The following is a 21,103-nucleotide window of genomic DNA, read 5'->3' on the forward strand; positions in this document are numbered from 1 at the left end:
TAAAGCAGTCGTCTTTGAAACACTGCAGTTGTACAAGAGACAGCACAATGGCATGTAATATATGAAGAATGTGTATTGTATGCATATGATGCAGTCAGAGAAAACAGCTGAAGATCAGGTGAACGTGACAAACACCACGGCTGCGTGTGAAACGTTTATTTTCCTTCTAAACGTGTTTCACACGCAGGCTCCATGCACTCTTTTACTATTTCCCCATCAGTAAAGGGCTTGTTATGTTTTCCTAAGATCCGCTGTATTCTTAGGGAACATTCATATGCTGGTTGTTGGGCGGTAAGTGAGGGAGGAGGACCCGTGTAGATCGCTCCTACTGGGCTTTGAGCTCATATATTTTCCGTGTCCTTTCCTCGGACTGCTGCGGGTAAGTTTCTTCAAGTGTCTCTGTCTAATTTCATAATGCAGTTTAAGATTTCCACTTTTGATAACCGCAACAGACTCCGAGCAAATGAGACAAACCGGCCTCGTGCATGTCGATGCAGGAAGAATAAATTAATCTAGGAAAACATGGTTTTCAGCGTCAACTTTTCTAACTTTTGAAAAGGACATTGTTTTTCAGTCACTGACAGTTACATCTGTCTGCGCGCTGCAGCGAGTCTGTCTGTTCACTCATCAGCGTCTGAACGTGGCAACAGTGCGCATGTGTTAACTGTCCGTGGCGCCGTAGGACCCAAACTGCTACTGAGCGGACCTTGATGTGCCTGCTATACATTTGATTGCATTAGAAAATAATGTTAGGCGTTCATTTATTTATTTATGTCAAAAGGCTTTGAGGTCCGAACGGACGCATCTCGCGGTCCGCATTCAGACCGGAGTCCGCTAGTTGGTGACCCCTGGTTTAGACAGACAGCAGATACTGTAATCTGACCTAGACGTTATTCGACAGAAGGTGGGACGGGTAAAATTACTTTCTAGAGTTGAGTATGCCTGAAATAACATCATAATGTTTATTGTTGTAATTAAGACGGTTGACATGAGCGCTTTTCCACCATCGCGCCGAATCGTTCCAAGCACAGTCTGAAACGGTTACAGTTGTTTCCACGTGAGCCTGGTTCGACACGACACGATTACAAACTTCTCGGCTCGGAATCGTGCTAATGAATGCACGCAGAGCCGTTATAGCTCAGTCTCTTGTGTTACCGAGGCAGCGCGTGACGAGTTTGTGTTTACGTTCTAAAATTTTCCGTTATCAGCCCTGCGGTGGAAAATGAAACCATTGGTACGGCTGGCATGGATCGGCACGGAGTGGAACGATTAAGCAACGAGAACGATTCGGCGCGATGGTGGAAAAGTGCTCTCTATTTGACCTTTAATATTGTACAATTTAAGGGATTAATCGCATCATGAGGGTGTATTTAAAAATAAGAATTATGTAGCTAGCGCTGTTAGCTAGTGCTGTGTCTACAAATATAAAAATAACCTCCTGAACAAAACCTAAAAAAAATACTGTAGTTCGTGCCCTTGATAAGAGTATCAACCTTGAGGTTTCTTTTAAACATTGTTTATCGTTTCCTCAGATATTTCCCACTGTCACTGAGGAGAAAGCAAAGAACCAAATTATAATTACATTTTGTTGATAAAACCGTTTTGTTTTCTTTAGAAAAGTCCCAAAAATGTACACGTTTAAGAAACAAACATGGCATAATGTAAATAAGTTAACAAGTAAGAATACAGTATGCGAATAACTAAATTTTGACCAAAATGTCAGATAGAACCTTGTATTATTCTGTTTTATGTTTAATAAACAACTTCAGGATCAGCGCTGCTCGTGTCGTTTAAAGCAGAACTTTACAATGCCATTAAAGGCTTTTAGCTCAATTCAATATAACGTGCGAATTACACATTGTCAGGTCAAAATATGTAAACATTATAATAACCATTTCACCTCAATTAAACACTTACATATAATAAAATCAAACATATGTATGTTAGAAAATTAAGAAAAAGCCTGTCAAATACTTAGTTTCTCTCATTAAAACGGCGCGCGTGGTATTTCCCGCATAGCCTCATAAGCGCGCTCATGCGATGACAATGGTATGACTCATTTTGGGGGTGTCAGATTTATGTTTACAGAGCAATTCCAACTATTTTTACTTAGCAAGTTAGCTTTATTTTACTTAACTTAGATTTATCATTTCAAATCAAACTACTCACTAATCTTGTTTTGACGTCTTTTAGGGAACCGAGCCTCATTCATGGGGTAAATCATAAGCACCCCTATGTTAAACCACAACGTGCTCTGTAATGTAATTAATTATACGATCTTTTTCATATTACAGTTTTAATGTGTTAGCGTATGAATGAAACCCTTTATAAGGTCTAATAACAAAAAAATGCTACAATATTTTAGCAGAGAATAGCCTACTACCGGGGTAAATGGGGGTGCTAAAATGCGTATTATAAAAAATGTATATAAAAGACAGAGATAGAATGTCAGAACTGCATGTTTTAATTGAATTGTGCTAAACACTAAATGGTCAGTTTGTACCAGAAACAGATACAATCACAATAAAACAACCTCACGCTTCTGCTTGTGTCAGTTTCTCCCTTTCTGTTAGACAAACACACAATCTCATCAAAATAAACGGAAGAAATGAGTTTCACACAGCAGCGCTTCTCAACTAGTTCTGTGTTAAGACTCAACTCAACACAATACTACAACATACAGAAGTCAAACAAAAATGTCCTCAAACATTAAAATGTGTAAAGAGGAACTACATAGGACTGTAATTCAGAGCACAAAAAAACACAATGAATGTCATCACAAAACACATTCATCTAGAGAACAATAAATGTTCATAAACATTATACCTTGTGTAGTTATCGCTTTCTGAGCACAATGTAACACAACCTGTGTGTGTTTCACATCATCTTTAATACAGACCTAATACACACCAGCTGAGCAGCGCTGCGTGGTTAAATAAGAACATTTATCGATAGAAAAAAATCAAAAAGACTTGTTTTCAAATGTTCAGTTCTTCTTGAAATATTATGATGTTGCTTTATAAAAATAACACATTTGACTTTTCTCCTCTTTAAAACACAAAAGCAGGGTATAGAAAATGAGAAATGTGATGTTCCTGAGTCATTTAGCAGAATGAAGACAAAACCACAAACTCGCAGAATATCAAATATGAAACAACCTTCATCTGCTGTTCTTATTCTGTGCACCTGTTCAACACACAATCATTGCTTGACAAACACACACATACACATACACATAAACAATATTTCATTTCACTCCATCAATGATCACTTGCTGGTGGTCAATCGCTATAAATATTCTTATTTGTACAGACGGTTTCAAAGCAACAACATAAACAAACGTGACTGCACATGCGTGCGTTCGTGGACTGCCCTTAAAGTCCCGGTGAAATGAAAACAGCAATTCCTATTATTTCATGGAATATTGCAGCGTTTGTTATAAATAGCTAATCAGTGTGGGCCAATCACTTTTTTAAATTCACATGTCCTTAAAATCTTTAATCAAAATCTGAAAATGCACTTCTGCCCTCTAGTGGCTATTCGTCTCAGATGACGTCAGTTAGACGGCTTGGGCAGGGCAGAGCCATAAACTCCTCCCCTTCTACTGTCAGTCTGCTGCTATTTTCATTTCCACATGTAACGCCTGTTTTTATACATCCAATCAGATCGGAAGGAAGGAAAAACACAAGCCCCACCCAATATTTTTCACAGTCGATATTCCGTCAGAGATACTATTATTATAGGGGGATGGGAGGGTCTGTAATACTTACAATTGGAGAACCCGTAACGGCTAACAAAACCCATTGACACCCATTAAAAAAACTAGCATCTGGTCTCCTTTCCTGCGTTCCGCTGAAGCCAGGGCGTTAGCATTAGCCGTTACGCTATGTTGGCTAAAGGTTGCAGGCTTGCCTTCTAGTGGCTTTGATTTCGTTGCACTCAGAAATGCGTCAGAATAAAAACTTTGTAAGCAGAGGCTATTTATACTAACTCCGCCCATCAATTTCCGATTGGAATAGACAAAATGTAAGAAAGGCACGCGTAAATAAACTGCCCCAGTGGCGTAGAGCGTAAAACATGTGTTACCTACTTCATGTCAACAAATGGAAGCAGATCTGATATGTGAAAATTTAGAATAGTGAGTTCAGCAGATTCGAACCTGCATCACGGCAGTGTCAATATTATTCGTCATGCGTCTTTCACACTAACGTTACACCACTGAAGCTGTCGATATAGCAGCGCAGTTTTTATACTGTTTTCTGGAGGATGAGTCACCTACATGTTTCGCGCTTGTGACCCCCATGAATATTCCCAACGAGTTATTACAGAAACAATTTACTAAAGTATTGTTTGTGTCGTCTTTGTCCCCACCACTTTTCAAAACAAAGTTACGCAACTGAGAAGAACCATTACTTGACTAAACTCGTTTCTCCAATATTTAGAATTTAGACTGCGATACCAAGCTCAACCGCTAGATCAGTGAACCATATGGTTTCTTTAATGCGACCAAACTACAGGACCCATTCAACAAATCGTTTATTTAATCAAATTATTATACAATAAAATAATAATATAAATGAATATTAACATAAATTAAATTAAATATAAATAGTTATATTATTAGACACTAGCCAGACCGATAAACAAACAGACCAGAAGTTAACTACAATCCAGGCATGTGCGTCCGATGAAACGCTCTAATCACAGACTGTAATAAGAAATGTAAAATAAAGTTTTTGTGTTAATCAATGTTTTGTCTCTGAGGAGGAGGGGCGGAGCTTCTGTGCACATTAAAAACATCAATTCCCTCTGTGTGTGTGTGTGTGTGTGTGTGTGTGTGCGTGTGTGTGTGTGTGTGTGTGTGTGTGTGTGTGTGTTGCTCTGTCTCATCTTCTCTGGTCTTGGTGTGTTTGGTAAGTGCGTCTGTGAGTGGGCTTCTGACAGCCCGCCTGACACCAGACCCACCACACCCGTTGTGATGCCACACTGACCAATCACCTACAGCAGAGGTCAAAGGTCAAACATGGAAATACAGTCGGTAGGTAATGAAGCTAATGAGGCTGAAGCCAGAGAGAGAGAGATGCAGAAAGACAGACGTCAGCAGTCTTTTAGGGTTTACCTGCTCTTCATTCAAGCATTGAGTTTGTCTTGGGGGGCGAAGCCGGTAGTGATGGCTTGTAGTGATTGGTTGACTTGGCTGAGTAAGAAAAGCAGGGGGGCCGGGGCTTGGAGTTAAACTCATGTCACATGATCATGTCAACAGGACATTTTGTGTATGTGTGTGTTGCACCTGTATGAAGCTCCGTTGAGTTCAGGATGAACCCCCTGCTGCTCGATGACGCCCCATGTGCCCGAGGTGATGAAGAACTCTTTATTCACACAGTTCCTCAGACTGTCTGGAATACGACCTGAGAGGATAGAGTACAGCATCATCTGCAGATCATCAACTCATCTGTGTGTGTGCTGTTTACATGGACATTTATCCAATGAGAGCCGTTTGCAGTGCATTGAAGCTGTTCATGAGATGAGTTTGTGTTGAGCACACGAGTGTTTGTGCTGCAGCTGAGCTTCAGGAGCCGTTGTGTGTGGTGTGGTTTACCTGTGATGGCTCGGCGTATCTCTGTGGCTGCTGCTTCTCTCATCTCTAGAGACGCTTGTTCACTGTACCAGGCCGTGTGTGGAGTACAGATCAGATTAGGAGCGTCTTTCAAAGCTCCCTGAGAAAAACTACACACAGACAGACAGAAAGGGTTCAGAAGAACAGACATCACCTCATCACATCTAACCTACACTGCACAACAGAGTTCTCCTTCATGCAGAACATCACACATGATGTACAGACTGGAGTATTACTTAAAAAATGTGTGTGTGTGTGTGTGTGTGCGCGTGTTTGTGTGCGTGTGACTGTGTGTGAGTGTACTTGCATGCGTGTGTGTGCGAGTGTGCATGTGAGTGTGTGTGAAGGGTAAACCCCACAGTATGGGGACAAAATGTCCCCACAAAGATGGCAATATCCAAAACCCTTGTCCTTGTGGGGACATGTTTTGGACCCCATGAGGAAACAAGCTTATAAATCATACAGAATGAACTTTTGTGAAAATGTAAAAGAGCAGACAGTTGTGTGTGATTGTTAGGGTTAGGGGGAGGGAATATGAGATACAGTTTGTACAGTATAAACACCATTGTGTCTATGGAATGTCCCCATAAAACATGGAAACCCAACATGTGTGTGTGCGTGCGTTTGTGTGTAAGTCACCTGAAGGGTTCGATCTCGTGCACATCGAGAGCAGCTCCTCGTATTCGTCCCTCTTTCAGAGCTTGAGTGAGAGCTTTCTCATCCACCAGACCCCCCCGCGCTGTGTTCACCAGGAACGCCCCCTGACGCATCTAACACACACACACACATGACTGTGTTTCTCCAACGCATGCATCCATGTGTTTGTGTGTTGTGTACCTGTTTGATGGTGAAGTCATTGATGAGATGATGATTGTGTTCGTTCAGGTTACAGTGCAGAGACACACAATCGCTCTGATACAGCAGATCCTGCAGTGTGTACACACGCTGAACACCCAGAGATCTCTCCAGACCGTCCTGTAGATACGGGTCATAGAAGATCACATTGAAGCCGAACACTTTAGCTCTCACAGCCACAGCCTGACCCGTGCGACCTTCAGAAACACACAACCAGACAACAGTGTTGACATGAATTCAGACCACTGACACACACACACACAGGCCTGAGAGCGTTCATGTGTGTGTCTAACCGAAGCCGATGAGTCCGAGTGTTTCTCCACGGATACGAGCGGCTCCTGACGCCACCTCACGGATGTGCTCGACGCTCTGCACACGTGTGCCCTCCCGCAGCGCCTGATACAACCACGTGTTCCTCCGGTACAAATTCAACACGTGACACAGAGTGGAATCTGCACTCTCCTCCACTGCTGCCGACGGAATGTTACACACCGCGATACCTGAACACACACACAAATAATGGAAAGGAACAGGTTAGTCAAAGAGAGTTTGTGTGTGTGTGTGTGTGTGTGTGTGCGTGCGTGCGTGCGTGCGTGCGTGCGTGCGTGCGTGCGTGTGTATTTGTGGGTTTGTACCGAGCTCTCCTGCAGCTTTGATGTCGATGTTATCGTATCCGCTGCCGATCCGTATGACGATTCTGAGCGCTTTAAACTTCTCCAGATCTTCTCGTGTCAGAGTGATCGTGTGATACATCAGCGCACCAACAGCCTCATTTAACACCTACAACACAACACACACATAAATCCAATGAACACACGCACACAAACCTAATGAAAACACAGCTGTGTGTGTGTGTGTGTGTGTGTTTACCTTCTCGTGAATCTCTTGTGTGGATTGTGCGTCACAGAAGGCGACAGTGGCGAGATCTTTCAGGATGGGCATCTCCACCGTACAGTCCCGACCATCTAACAGAGCCACCAGAGGACGAGGATGAAGAGGACCGTTCATGATCTGAGATCTATTACCTTCACACACACACACACACACACACACACACACACACACACACATCAATCAGAAATTACATTCACAACAATTACACACTAAAACATATTAGACAAAAGTCATCAACATCTGCAATTTCAAGACAAACATCATCTGAAACATGTACAATGGATTTTCTCTAACATAACGCATCATCATAATCTTATATTGCATCTGTTTGAACATGACATGCACAGGCACACACACACACACATGTTGGGTTTCCATGTTTTATGGGGACATTCCATAGACACAATGGTTTTTATACTGTACAAACTGTGTATCATATTCCCTAACCCTAACAATCACACACAACTGTCTGCTCTTTTACATTTTCACAAAAGTTCATTCTGTATGATTTATAAGCTTGTTTCCTCATGGGGACCAAAAAATGTCCCCACAAGGACAAGGGTTTTGGATATTGCCATCTTTGTGGGGACATTTTGTCCCCGTACCGTAGGGTTTACCCTTCCCACACACACATGCACAAATACTCATCCTACAAAAGCTCTTAATGGGATTTTACAGCAGATTAATTTAGTAACAGTGACATCACACAGGAAGTGCTGATAAAAACAGCCAATCAGAGTCACTGTGTTTGTGTGTGTGTGTGACCTGCTTGAAAACTTACACACTTTTTAAGAAACGTGAATATAACAATCATTTTAATCAGCTTAGGAAAACACACGTTCACAATGAGACAGAAATCTTAATGAATGCAGAAGAGTGTGTGTTGATATTTTCATTTGCAGAGAATGAATTATTTATATTTTATCACTGACACCTCTGTGTGTTTATTACACAAACATCTAAACATCTAAACATCTACATGAAACCTAACAATCCACAGACATTAACTATTCACACATACACAGCCTAAATATCACTGATAGAACAACACTTGTTACATAACCACACGCACACACACACACACGTTGGGTTTCCAATGTTTTATGGGGACATTCCATAGACACAATGGTTTTTATACTGTACAAACTGTATATCATATTCCCTAACCCTAACAATCACACACAACTGTCTGCTCTTTTACATTTTACACACACGCGCACACACACACACACGCGCACACACACACACACACACACACACACAGGACACGTACTGAACACATACAGAGTTTAACAGAGCCCTCTGGCAGCTCATAATGTAATTAACATTTCCATACGTCTTTACAACCCATAATGCACTGCAGACACAGTGTAAGCAGCTTCAAATGCGTGCACACACACACACACACTTCAACATGTCTGAAATCTGGAACCAATATTTCAGTGTCAAACAGAATTTAGAGACAAACGGAGGAACACAAGAACTTGTGAGATGTTCTGGTTGGATACAGAACTGCTCTGTGATCTCTCTGTCAATCAATGTTCAGCTTTTATTCATTTACACAGACAGGTTGTGTTCACAACTGTCACACACTCTTATCACAGAACTACACAACCTGAGAGAGACAAAGTGAGAGTCTCGGGAGACTCTTATGAAGCCTAATGAGATTTTAGGCTTAAAGACTCTGATTATACTGCACACACACACACACAGACACACGCAAACTTTTACCGCAGCCTTAAGCCAAACATCTAAACTTCTGTCATCATTTATTCATCCTCATGTGTTTATAAACCTGTGTGCGAGTCTTTCTTCAGTGGAACCAAAAGAAGATATTTCGAGAAATGTCTCAGTGGTTTTGTGTTCATACAATGGAAGTCAATGGAGTTCAGTGTTGTTTGATTATCAACATTCTTCAAAATATCTTCTTTTGTGTTATGAAGAAGAAAGAAACTCATACAGGGTTGACACGACATGATGAATAAATAATATTCATTTTTGGGTGAACTGCCCCTTTAATACTCAAACAGGATAAACAGACTTCTTCATAAAGTAACAGTAAATAGTTTATGATTCATTTAAATGTGAAATATTATTTAATACATTGAGATTCTGAGACCGCTGTTTGTAAGAGAATAAGCACTTATGAAAAATGTGTGTGTGTGTAGAAAGGTTTCTAAAGTCTGTTTGAGGTTTTCAGGATCACAGCGGTTGAATCCCTTCAGGACATGTCAAAACATAAACACCCTCTTGATCTAAAATCAGAACGCTTCAACAAATCCACTTTACAGGACCAACGTCAACATTTACTGCAAACATTCAGGACTTTCAAATGTTTTATGTAAAGTGTCAAATAAAACATTAAAACAGACTCCATACTGTAAAGAAGGAAGAGAGTGAAGAATATAACCCAGAAATCCAACACAAGAGAGTGAATCTAGTGGAGATCTGAGGTGATGACAGAATAAAAGAACTTTACTTGTGTCAGGAGAAGCCATGGTGGACACAATGACGGGCGGTCCGGTTCGACGGCTCAGCATGTTGTTTGGATTGAGGGTGTGAGTCTGCAGGGCAGAAGAGACCTGAAGAACGCCAGCCTCCACAGGAGCGCCTCCGTTCCGCAGTAACTGAGGACTGTGATGAGGACTGTGAGCTGGAGACAGAGGAGGAAGATTCACAGGACGCTTCATCAGCTCCATGGGCGTGTAGGTGCCAGAGAAGGTCTTGGGCGCCACGGGCTGCTGTTGAGCGGACGCGGCGAGGCCAGTGTGGGAGTTGGTGTACATGGAGAGGGGGCGCGTCTGCGGCAACCCCCCACCGTAACCGCCAGGACTGACGGGAAGTCCCCCGAGCGGACGCGCCGTCGGGTACGTGGCGGTTTCCAGCAGATGCTGAGAAGGAGCGCTGCACGGCCGGCGGCCCAGAAACTCGCCCATTCTCAGAGAGGCGGACTGCAGGGCAGTGGGCGGCTGCTGCACCGGGTGACCGTCCACGCTGAGGGCCTGAGGCTGCACGTACAGGTCGCTGCGGTGGCTGAAGCTGTTAGAGCGACCCCTCAGGACGGCGGCGCCACTGCTCGTGCCCGTCTTACAGCTGAGGACCAGTCGAGACAGCATGCGCGCCTGTCCCAAGTTGGGCACCACCGAGCGGATGTCGTGGTCTTCCATCACAGCCAGCATGCCAGTAGAGTCAAAGCCCTGCTGCAGGAGCAGAGTAATGGTGCTCTCCGACAGTCCCTCCGAGCGCAGGAGAGCCAGGAACCCTGGATCCACGCTTCTCTTCGGGTCTGCCGAAACAGCCGCCGAAGGGTGGTGGACCGGCATCGTCCCCGCACCTGGCGCCATCGACAAGTTGGGGTCGTAAGCGGGGTCGTAGGGCATCCTCTGCGTCGCCATGGAGCCGTAAGCCGGAGTCCCTCGGGAGAGATTCCCATCCATGACCGGAGCCGTGGGGTCCATCACTATACAGGTGGAGGGCGGCTGACAGGACTCCAGGGGGAGGCCGTTGACGTCGCCGTATGCAGAATGACCCGTCTCGGCCAGATACCTGGACGGGGCGGACTCGATGCCGAAGCAGGCGGGCGAGGCGGCTCTACTGCGAGCACGCTGATTATCTGAAATTATCTTGACAGCCAGAGAATCCCTGTACAAGCGGCTGATCTCATGAGCCGAGGGCGGGGGAGGAGGAGGCGGAGGGGGGGGAGGACCGGCCACAGGACCTGGAGTAGTCGCTCTGGCTTGCCCTTGATCCCACGCGGACCTGACCCCTCCTGTTGCCAGCCCATAATGAGATCCTGATCTGCTCAGCATGTGTGTGCTGCCCTTGTAAAAGCCCTGCAGATCTTCAGGCGGCTGCGCAGACAGAGCGATGTCGAATGGGTAATAATCCGGAGGAGGGATGGTGCCTCGTACGGCCATGACGTCGCTGAAGAGACGGTGATCTGTGGGCCGGAGAGAACTGAGCAGAAACACGACGTCTTAAACACACCTGAGCGTGATGGAGAACCAGCGCAGACTGAAAGACAAACGGCTCCTGAACGCAGGTAAGACGAGAGGAGCGAGAGGAGGCTGGAGCGTGTCGGGTTTCACGTCTCGTGTGTCATGTGAAGGTGTGTGAGGGGTGTTCACGTTTCACCTGATCTCTGACAGACATTTTTCTGTGCTTCACTCCGGGTCACGCTATCATGTGACTTCATACGGGCAGGAAAGCGCTGAATAATTCAGACCTGGAAACATAAGCGAGTCTGATGAGCACAACACATCGCACAAACACCAACTGAAAAGCATCATGACCACTGGAGTGAAGCGCAACAGCATCAGATGATGACAAACAAACATTCTTCAAATCAGACATCACCAGCAGCCCTGTACATCTGTGTGTGTGTGTGTGTGTGTGTGTGTGTGTGTGTGTCTGTTTGTTTGTGTGAGAGTGTGTGTGTGTGTGTGTGTGTACTTGTACATCTATATTTGTGAGGACCGGTTTGAGTTGTAGACCAGCGGTGTGAGGACAAGGAGAGTAAAGTGAGGACATTTTAGCCGGTCCTCACTTCCAGAGACCCCTTTAAAGGGCTGTTTGAGGGTGAAGACTTGGTTTTAGGGTTTAAGTTACAATTAGGTTTAGGGTCAGGGTTAGGGTCAGGCATGTAGTTCTGATGGTTAGGGTGACGGGCTAGAGATTGCATTGCGTCAATGTATGTCCTCATAAAGATAGCTACGCAAACTAGTGTGTGTGTGTGTGTGTGTGTGTGTGTGTGTGTGTGTGTGTGTGCGTGCGTGTGTGTGTGCGTGTGTGTGTGCGTGTGTGTGTGTGTGTGTGTGTGGAGTTCACTATGTGATGTCACTTCCCTGTCCAGAAAACATTCTTACCGCTTCAACGAATGATGCTTCACAAACACTTGTCTGTTATCTGTTTAATGTCTGAGCAGTTGTTTAAGTTTAACACACACACACACACAAATTCTCACTGTTCACTGCGAGGTGAGATGGAGCAACAGATGATATGAGATGAGAAGAGGCTAAAACAGACTTACGGTCGAGATGTGAATCAGACCTGATGAGTGTTTCCTCCTGTAATGAAACTCACTCACAACTCATTTGTGTTCATAATGATATCTCAAATGAAAGAGATTTTATATTGTGTTAATCTGTTATCTGTTTAATATGATCTTTATAACACACACACGTCTGACACTGATGACCAGCCTGCAGGGAGCATCACACCTCACAACACCTGCACATCACACACACACACATTTAAACAAGAACATAGCAGAGATGTGTACTGTGTTCATATACAGCCACAATAACCACACAGACCTGATTCTGACCCCCCCCAAAAAAATATTTCACACCAGAAAACAAGTGTACTCCCAAAGAATCACCAAAGTTAAGTCAGTGTAAAGACACAGGCACACAGCAACTATAAACATATGACATCACACACACACACCAACAACAGCCACCAACAAACACAGACAAACAGAGTGACCAGCAGAGGGCAGTGAAGAGCAACACACAAAAACTGTGTTCAAAGAGATGATGACAAAAAAAGACACAAAAGATTCCTTTAAAATCCTAAATATCCAACATTCACATAAATCTGACAGTCATGTGATGTGATTTGTAATGTTTGCATGCGCTACTGTGCCTCAGAACATGTGAAGAGAGGCTGAATAAATCAAATGAGACAAACGTCATTTTTAAAAGCTGAACATGAAAGATCTCAGAAAAATCCTCAAGATTAAAATCACAGCACTTGTTTATTTGGCTGTACGGCGGCATCCGGACACACACATCAAACATCAGCCACACCCACTGAGCCGCGAATCAGACCCGAATAAAGCTGGCGTTACCGTTAATGGTGACGTCAGAGCTCATTATCTTGTGCACGCGGGAATCTTCAAACATCGCAGCAAAACGTGAGCATCACGCGAAGAATCCGAACCGGAAACCAGCCGAACGGGCAAGTGCGCGCGCGCTGTGTGCGTGTCACATAATGACCACACGCGTAAATGTGAGTTCTCTGATGTGTTAATATTTCAGCTCGTGTAATTCTGTGTGAATTCTCAGCTCTATCAGATCATCAATGAATTGGTCAGATCAGAATCTTATGAGGTGTGAAGAATCATGAAAAACTCACACAAGACAAACATCAGAATGAATCTGATTCTAATCAGACCGAAGCCCCTCAGAAGAATCACATCTGTTTATTCAAGCAATGTGGCATCACGTAACAGCCGGCTGCTTGTGCATTATCCCGCTTATTACACGGCTACTTGCCACCTGAGAAAAAAACTGGACATGAAACGTGAATTTGAAATATTTTATTAGCTTTTTTACCGAATGCAGACCTTCCGCGAGGAAAAGCCGTTTACTTTTGGTTTTAACGTAAGAAACGACGTTCAAACGTCACCAACAGGCAATTTGGTTTAATCTTTTGTAAATATGTTGTCATACATGTTATTAAAAGACATATTGATAATTAATTTGTCAAAAATGATTTGCTGCATCCGGGTTACCGTGTGTTATTCGTTTTGAGTGGTTGTTATCTGGAAATAACGAACCTGCAAATGTCGCGAATGGCCAATCAGAATCAAGCATTCCAACAGCCGTGTAATAAAAAATGATAAAGGACAATAACAGCCGTCTATTGCTGAACGCACATCATCATCATCGCAGTGCAGGAATGACACATTTGAGAAAATTTAAATCAATAATTTTCATTTGGAGACTTTCACCCTGCGAGTGAGTGTGTTTCATCTCTATGAGCTGTGAAATAAAAGAGAATACTGAAAGACAGACACACTGACATCAGTACTATTGTGAGTGTGTGTGTGTCTGTGTGTGTGTGTTCATGTCAAACACATATGGTTTAAATAAAAGGTTAAAATGCTCTCTCAGTGTAATTCACTTTAGATTAAAGCGACTGCTAAATGAATGCACCTAAATACAGACAGACAGAAAGTTCATCATCATCTGTGACAGACAACATTTACTCTGATAAAACAATTGTAACACTGAGATTTTTAACACTGTACATTTATTGTGAAAGAGGTTATAGTCATATAAAAAACATAATAAATATGTGGAGTCACATTCAAGCCAACAGTATCAATGAATGTTTTTGTCCAGTTTTGTACGGCACACACATGACCCTGACAAATAAAGGTTTTGTGTTGTGTCGAGCTGACCTGAGATCAGTGTTGTGTCATCTGCGTGCTGTTCTCAGAGAGCTGCTGTGAACATCACAGATATCAAACCACTGCTGATCGACGTCTCTGTGAGGAAGAAGAGCGTTCAGAGGCAGCGATGGCTTCCGTCTGCGATCTCTAGCGTTCACCACCTGCCAGTAGCGCTCACCCTTCAGCAGAAACACACTGTTCTGTGTGTACGAGAAGTACGACACGTCCACGTTACTGACCGGATGATCGCCGGGGACGACCGCCGGAAACACTGCAGTGATTTTTTGAGGGGATGATTTAGCCAAGCGGTTCGTTCGGATGTCAAATCTAAACACCTGAGAATAAATATTACACGTCAGCAGCATCCACGATCACAATAAATCCTCGCGACTGTAAACTCGATGTAAAGTGTTAGAAACTGTAACAGAACAGAAACCTGTGAGCCTTTAAAGAAGTAGACATGAGCGTCTCTCCTGTCGTAATAAGCCGTGTCCACCGGTCCGATCACGCCGGGAAAATCATCAGAGATCAGACGCGGATACGAGCGTCCGAGAGAATCATTAGCAAACACTCGATCGTTCTCACTGTCGTAGCGCCAGTACTGCACACCTGCGATGTAATAAATCAATGAACCAATCCAGTCATCGATAACACCCTACAGCGTCTATAATGTATTTCATGTTCATCTCTACGGTCAGTTAGGCTACGCAACGACATCACAGTGCATTGTGGGATACAGTCATGTGTTCTTCACCTTTAAAGAAGTAAACAGCGTCTGTTTTGCGGTTCCACACATGAACGTAAGCGTCCACTCCGCTGTCAGGCAGCCCGTTCCACCCGACCGGCACCGCCACCGGATCTCCGTACCGGGTTCTGTTGTTCCGGTTCTCATAGAGCCAGTACCAGCCGTCCCGCATGAAGTATGTGTTAAAACGAACGGTCACCTCACCGTAGGGCGTCAGCTCTTTCTTGATCCAATCAAACACGGCACTGAACCGACCCTGACACACACCTGAACAACACACACACATCAGTGTCACCAACACATTTACTGAATGCAATGAGATTGTTGTGTGTTGTTGTCTTACCGTACAGACTCTGAATGGATTTTCTGTCCATCCAGTCGATCTCAAAGCCCGAGTCCTGAGGAAGATAACTGGGCTGCATAATGGATCCAGCTCGATAGATGTGAGGGAGTCCCAAAACATGACCGATCTCATGAACTGCGACCTGAAAGAAACACAACACACTCAGAGATCAGTCAACACAACACTAAACCACATTAACACAAACACACACTCACATGTACTGTAAAGTGTTGCAGAAATGTAGGTTGATTCTGCTCACATTACCTTCAGCAGACTGATCCCGCTGCCGGTGTTTGGAACTGTGAAATGTTCATCATCATCAAAATGAATATCTCCCAGAAACCAGGCGTGAGCGAACTCATGACCCGCACCGTCAAACCTCTGAGAACAGCCCAGATGTCTGCCTGCAGCAACATGAGACACACACAATAACACGCTTTATGTTTTATGCTTTTCTGTAAGGGTGGTCAGGTCACATCATGATGTACATGATCTGTAATGTTTCCAGAGATGAATTAGTGAAATTTTTGTTGGCGTTTGTGTGTGAGAGAGATACTGACCTGTACCAAAGCCCAGTCTGATATCAATGTCTTCTAGAGGTGAATGCAAATCCTCCTGAAACTCCAGAGGTGAAACTTCACTCCACATGCGGAAGCCCAGTCTGAAGATATACTTCTGCTCATCGATGGACAGCTGACTGCTGTAGCCTTCACCAATCACACGCCACTTCAGAAGAGTCTTAGAGAAAGACATGTGACCCGTCCAATCGCTCACCTCCCTCCTCCGTCTGTTCTTTAACAGAGCCGCCAGGTGTCGTTTTCTCCTCGCAACAGGATGAGCGACATCACTGCGATTCCCAACATCACTGTGGTTCTGCATGACATCACTGTAGTTATGCGTGACCTCACTGTGGTTCTGAGGGACCTCACTGTAGATCTGCGTGACATCAGCAGGATTCTGTGTGACCTCACTGCGGTTCTGTGTGACATCAGCAGGGTTCTGCGTGACCTCACTGTGGTTCTGCGTGGCCTCACTGTGGTTCTGAGGAACCTCACTGTAGATCTGCGTGTCATCAGTAGGATTCTGTGTGACCTCACTGTGGTTCTGTGTGACATCAGCAGGGTTCTGCGTGACCTCACTGTGGTTCTGTGTGGCCTCACTGTGGTTCTGCGTGGCCTCACTGTGGTTCTGCGTGACCTCACTGTGGTTCTGCGTGACATCAGCAGGGTTCTGCGTGACCTCACTTTGGTTCCGCGTGGCCTCACTGTGGTTCCGCGTGACCTCACTGTGGTTCTGCGTGACCTCACTGTGGTTCTGCGTGACCTCACTGTGGTTCTGAGTGACCTCACTGTGGTTCTGGGTGACATCAGCAGGGTTCTGCGTGACCTCACTGTGGTTCTGCGTGACCTCACTGTGGTTCTGCGTGACCTCACTGTGGTTCTGCGTGACCTCACTGTGGTTCTGCGTGACCTCACTGTGGTTCTGCGTGACCTCACTGTGGTTCTGCGTGGCCTCAATGTGGTTCCGCGTGACATCACTGTAGTTATGCGTGACATCACTGTAGTTATGCGTGACCTCACTGTGATTCTGCGTGGCCTCACTGTGGTTCTGCGTGGCCTCACTGTGGTTCTGCGTGGCCTCACTGTGGTTCTGCGTGGCCTCACTGTGGTTCTGCGTGACCTCGCTTTGGTTCTGCGTGACCTCACTTTGGTTCTGCGTGACATCACTGTAGTTATGCGTGACCTCACTCGGGTTCTGCGTGATGTCAGCAGGATTCTGTGTGACCTCACTGTGGTTCAGCTTGACCCCACTGTGGTTCTGCGTGACATCAGCAGGATTCTGCGTGACCTCACTTTGGTTCTGGGTGATCTCACTGTGGTTCTGGGTGACCTCACTGTAGTTATGCGTGACCTCACTGTGGTTCTGCAGGACCTCACTCGGGTTCTGCGTGACGTCAGCAGGATTCTGTGTGTCCTCTCTGTGGTTCTGTGTGACATCAGCAGGGTTCTGCGTGACCTCACTGTGGTTCTGCGTGACATCAGCAGGATTCTGCGTGACGTCACTGTGGTTCTGCGTGACCTCACTGTGGTTCTCCGTGACCTCACTGTGGTTCTGTGTGACATCAGCAGGGTTCTGCGTAACCTCACTTTGGTTCTGCGTGACCTCACTGTGGTTCTGCGTGGCCTCACTTTGGTTCTGCGTGACATCACTGTAGTTAAGCATGACCTCACTGTGGTTCTGAGGGACCTCACTGTAGATCTGCGTGACATCAGCAGGATTCTGCGTGACATCACTGTGGTTCTGCGTGACCTCAATGTGGTTCGGCCTGACCTCACTTTGGTTCTGAGTGACCTCACTTTGGTTCTGAGTGACCTCACTTTGGTTCTGAGTGACCTCACTTTGATTCTGCATGACATCACTGTAGTTATGCGTGACCTCACTGTGGTTCTGAGGGACCTCACTGTAGACCTGCGTGACATCAGCAGGATTCTGTGTGACCTCACTGCGGTTCTGTGTGACATCAGCAGGGTTCTGTGTGACCTCACTGTGGTTCTGCGTGACCTCACTTTGATTCTGAGTGACCTCACTTTGTTTCTGCGTGACATCACTGTAGTTATGCGTGACCTCACTGTGGTTCTGCTTGACCTCACTGTGGTTCTGCGTGACCTCACTGTGGTTCTGCGTGACATCGCTGTAGTTATGTGTGACCTCACTGTGGTTCTGCGTGACATCACTGTAGTTATGCGTGACCTCACTGTGGTTCTGCACGACCTCACTCGGGTTCTGCGTGACGTCACCAGGATTCTGTGTGACCTCACTGTGGTTCTGTGTGACATCAGCAGGATTCTGCGTGACCTCACTTTGGTTCTGCGTGACCTCACTGTGGTTCTGCGTGACATCACTGTAGTTATGCGTGACGTCAGCAGGATTCTGTGTGACCTCACTGTGGTTCTGTGTGACATCAGCAGGATTCTGCGTGACCTCACTGTGGTTCTGCGTGGCCTCACTGTGGTTCTGAGGGACCTCACTGTGGTTCTGCGTGACCTCACTGTGGTTCTGTGTGACGACAGCAGGATTCTGCATGACCTCACTGTGGTTCTGCGTGATCTCACTGTGGTTCTGCATGATCTCACTGTGGTTCTGCGTGACATCAGCAGGGTTCTGTGTGAACGCACTATGGTTCTCACTATGGTTCTGCGTGTCCTCAGCATGGTTCTGTGTGGAGGAGCTGTTGGACTCCATGAGTTCTGGTTGTTTTTCCTGGTCTGGGACACCACATCTGGGTTGGTTCATAGCAGCTTTGGTGGCATCATCAAACACTCCTGTGACGGGCAGACTGGACACTCTCTGGAACTCTCTAAGTGCTGAGATAAACTCAGGCTGCTGGTTCTGGAGTTCAGTGCTGCTGGATCGGGACGTGGCTCCGCCCTCCTGCAGGTTCAGAGGAAAGTTGTCATCTGTCTCACTCACAGGTTCTGCTAAACTCTGAACTTCATCACTGTCTGCTGCTCTTATGAATCCATACTTGAAGAGAAACAGCTAGAATAACACATCAGAAAACAAAAAAGTGTAAACAAATAATAAACAAATCACAACAAATAAACAGAGAGAGAGATGAACCTGTGCAGTGTGTATGTCAGTGTCAGTGTGTGGTTTGTGTACCTGTGCTTTGTGTGTGGTGTGCGGTGTGTGTGTCGGTGAGAGTCATCAGCCCTTTTGAAAAATAACCATGGTTTGATACAAAAAAAACCTGATTTTACTACAGTTAAAAAAACATGGGTACTACACTTTTACCACAAAAAACATGGCTTTGTGCACCTGTGCGGTGTGTGTGTGACAGTGTGAGGATGTATACCTGTGCGGTGTGTTTCAATGTGTGTGTGTGTACCTGTGCGGTGTGTTTGTCAGTGATGGCTTCAGCCTGATGGATGTTGTTCATGTCTATGACATCTGAATGATCTCTGCTGTGGAAGATCTTCTCTGCGCGTGTCCCGATGATGATGATGATGAAGATCAGCCGGATGACAGCCAGCATCGTTAAAGCTCCGCTGTGTGCGTTTCTGACCGACTGCGTGATTTTATGCCGTCTGTGTAAACCGTCACACACTTTATACTGTCACGCGTAGATGGGGCGGAACTTCACACTATCACATCGCCCGCGCCGACACGCGACTCGCACCTGCGCGCGAACAAACCTGAGCGCGCGCGTGATGCACGTGTCATTCGTTGATGTAATATAAGTGCTTTAAAATTTCAACGTATATTTAAAGTTACTTTGTAATTTAAAACCTTGAATGCATGACACAAATGATTTAAACTCAAACTTGATTTAAAACGCGCCTTTAATCATTTACAATTAACACCAACAGAGAATCTAAACTTACATTCAACATAACATTTCAGGTGCAGGAGACACATTAAACCTTCCCAAAAAACTAAACTCTGATAAAATCCAACAATAAATATTACATAGATTTGTCATACAGTAAAGTATTAGCTGGTGGAGCTCTTACTGTAACACACATAGGGTCACAATGCAAACCATCATAAAGATTGCAAAACAGGCTGCATTTTCTGTTTCTCATCGTTTTCATTTTTGTGTTGAAATGTGAGCTGGATGTTTTCTTGTAAGACTGACAGACAGTTCAGTGTCAGTTCTCCTGCAGAACATCAGTAATGTCCTCATGGTGACTGGAGGGGTCAGAGGTCAGGGGTGGGTGTCTGAAGGGTCTGTGAGATTGCAGTGGCGAGGTGTTTAGCTGTGGGTTTCTCAGCACAACAGCTCACCGTGAGCCCGTGAGACCGCAGGGCGTCTGCTGTACTCGGTCCTATCGACACAAACTTAAAAACACAACACAAGTTATTTTCTAACGTATGTGTGCTTTAAAATGTTCTGATCAATCAGCAAACTATATACACACTCGGAAACATGATTGAAACACAAAATGATTTAAAATTGTGAACACTATACATCACTGTCCCACCTTGATCTGCGCCAGCTGAGACCTGGCAAGTCTTTTCACCAAATCCACACAGAACTTCACACCTGATGGACTGAAGAACGCCACGCTCACAGGAACACCCTGAAGACACACACACACACACACACACACACACACACACACACACACACACACACACACACACACACACACGTCAGAACCACAACACTGTGATACAGAAAACAAACACACATGAGGGTAGACGTGAACCTGCTGAGAGAAATAATCTGTGATGTTCTTCTGCAGGTCTGGATGTTCAGATGTTTGATAGACAGTCAAAGCGTCCAGAGGAACATCTGCCAGAGAAACATACAAACAACAAACAATCAATGATGATGATGATGAGAATGTCACGAGAATAAATCCTCTCACTGTTCTCTTTGAGAGCCGTGGGCAGATCCTCACGCTTGATGGAACCACACGGGAAGAACAGAGGCAGGACATCAGAACTTTCTCCTGTGTATTA

At 45.1% G+C, this 21,103-nt stretch overlaps 1 protein-coding gene across 1 annotated transcript; it reads right to left on the reverse strand.

Moving 5' to 3' along the window:
- Nucleotides 1-2,453: 2,453 nt before the first annotated feature.
- On the reverse strand, nt 2,454-12,072 carry ctbp2l (C-terminal binding protein 2, like). The gene is made up of 10 exons (XM_057359458.1): nt 9,846-12,072; nt 7,343-7,497; nt 7,108-7,252; nt 6,766-6,972; nt 6,455-6,669; nt 6,257-6,387; nt 5,600-5,727; nt 5,291-5,408; nt 5,120-5,197; nt 2,454-4,998 (listed from the first exon to the last, which is right to left on the reverse strand). The coding sequence occupies exons 1-9, from the start codon at nt 11,281-11,283 to the stop codon at nt 5,131-5,133; spliced, it is 2,604 nt and encodes an 867-aa protein (XP_057215441.1). The 5' UTR covers nt 11,284-12,072; the 3' UTR covers nt 2,454-4,998; nt 5,120-5,130.
- Nucleotides 12,073-21,103: the final 9,031 nt, after the last annotated feature.

This window comes from Triplophysa rosa, linkage group LG18 (assembly GCF_024868665.1).
Source record: "Triplophysa rosa linkage group LG18, Trosa_1v2, whole genome shotgun sequence".
Lineage (NCBI taxonomy): Eukaryota > Metazoa > Chordata > Actinopteri > Cypriniformes > Nemacheilidae > Triplophysa > Triplophysa rosa.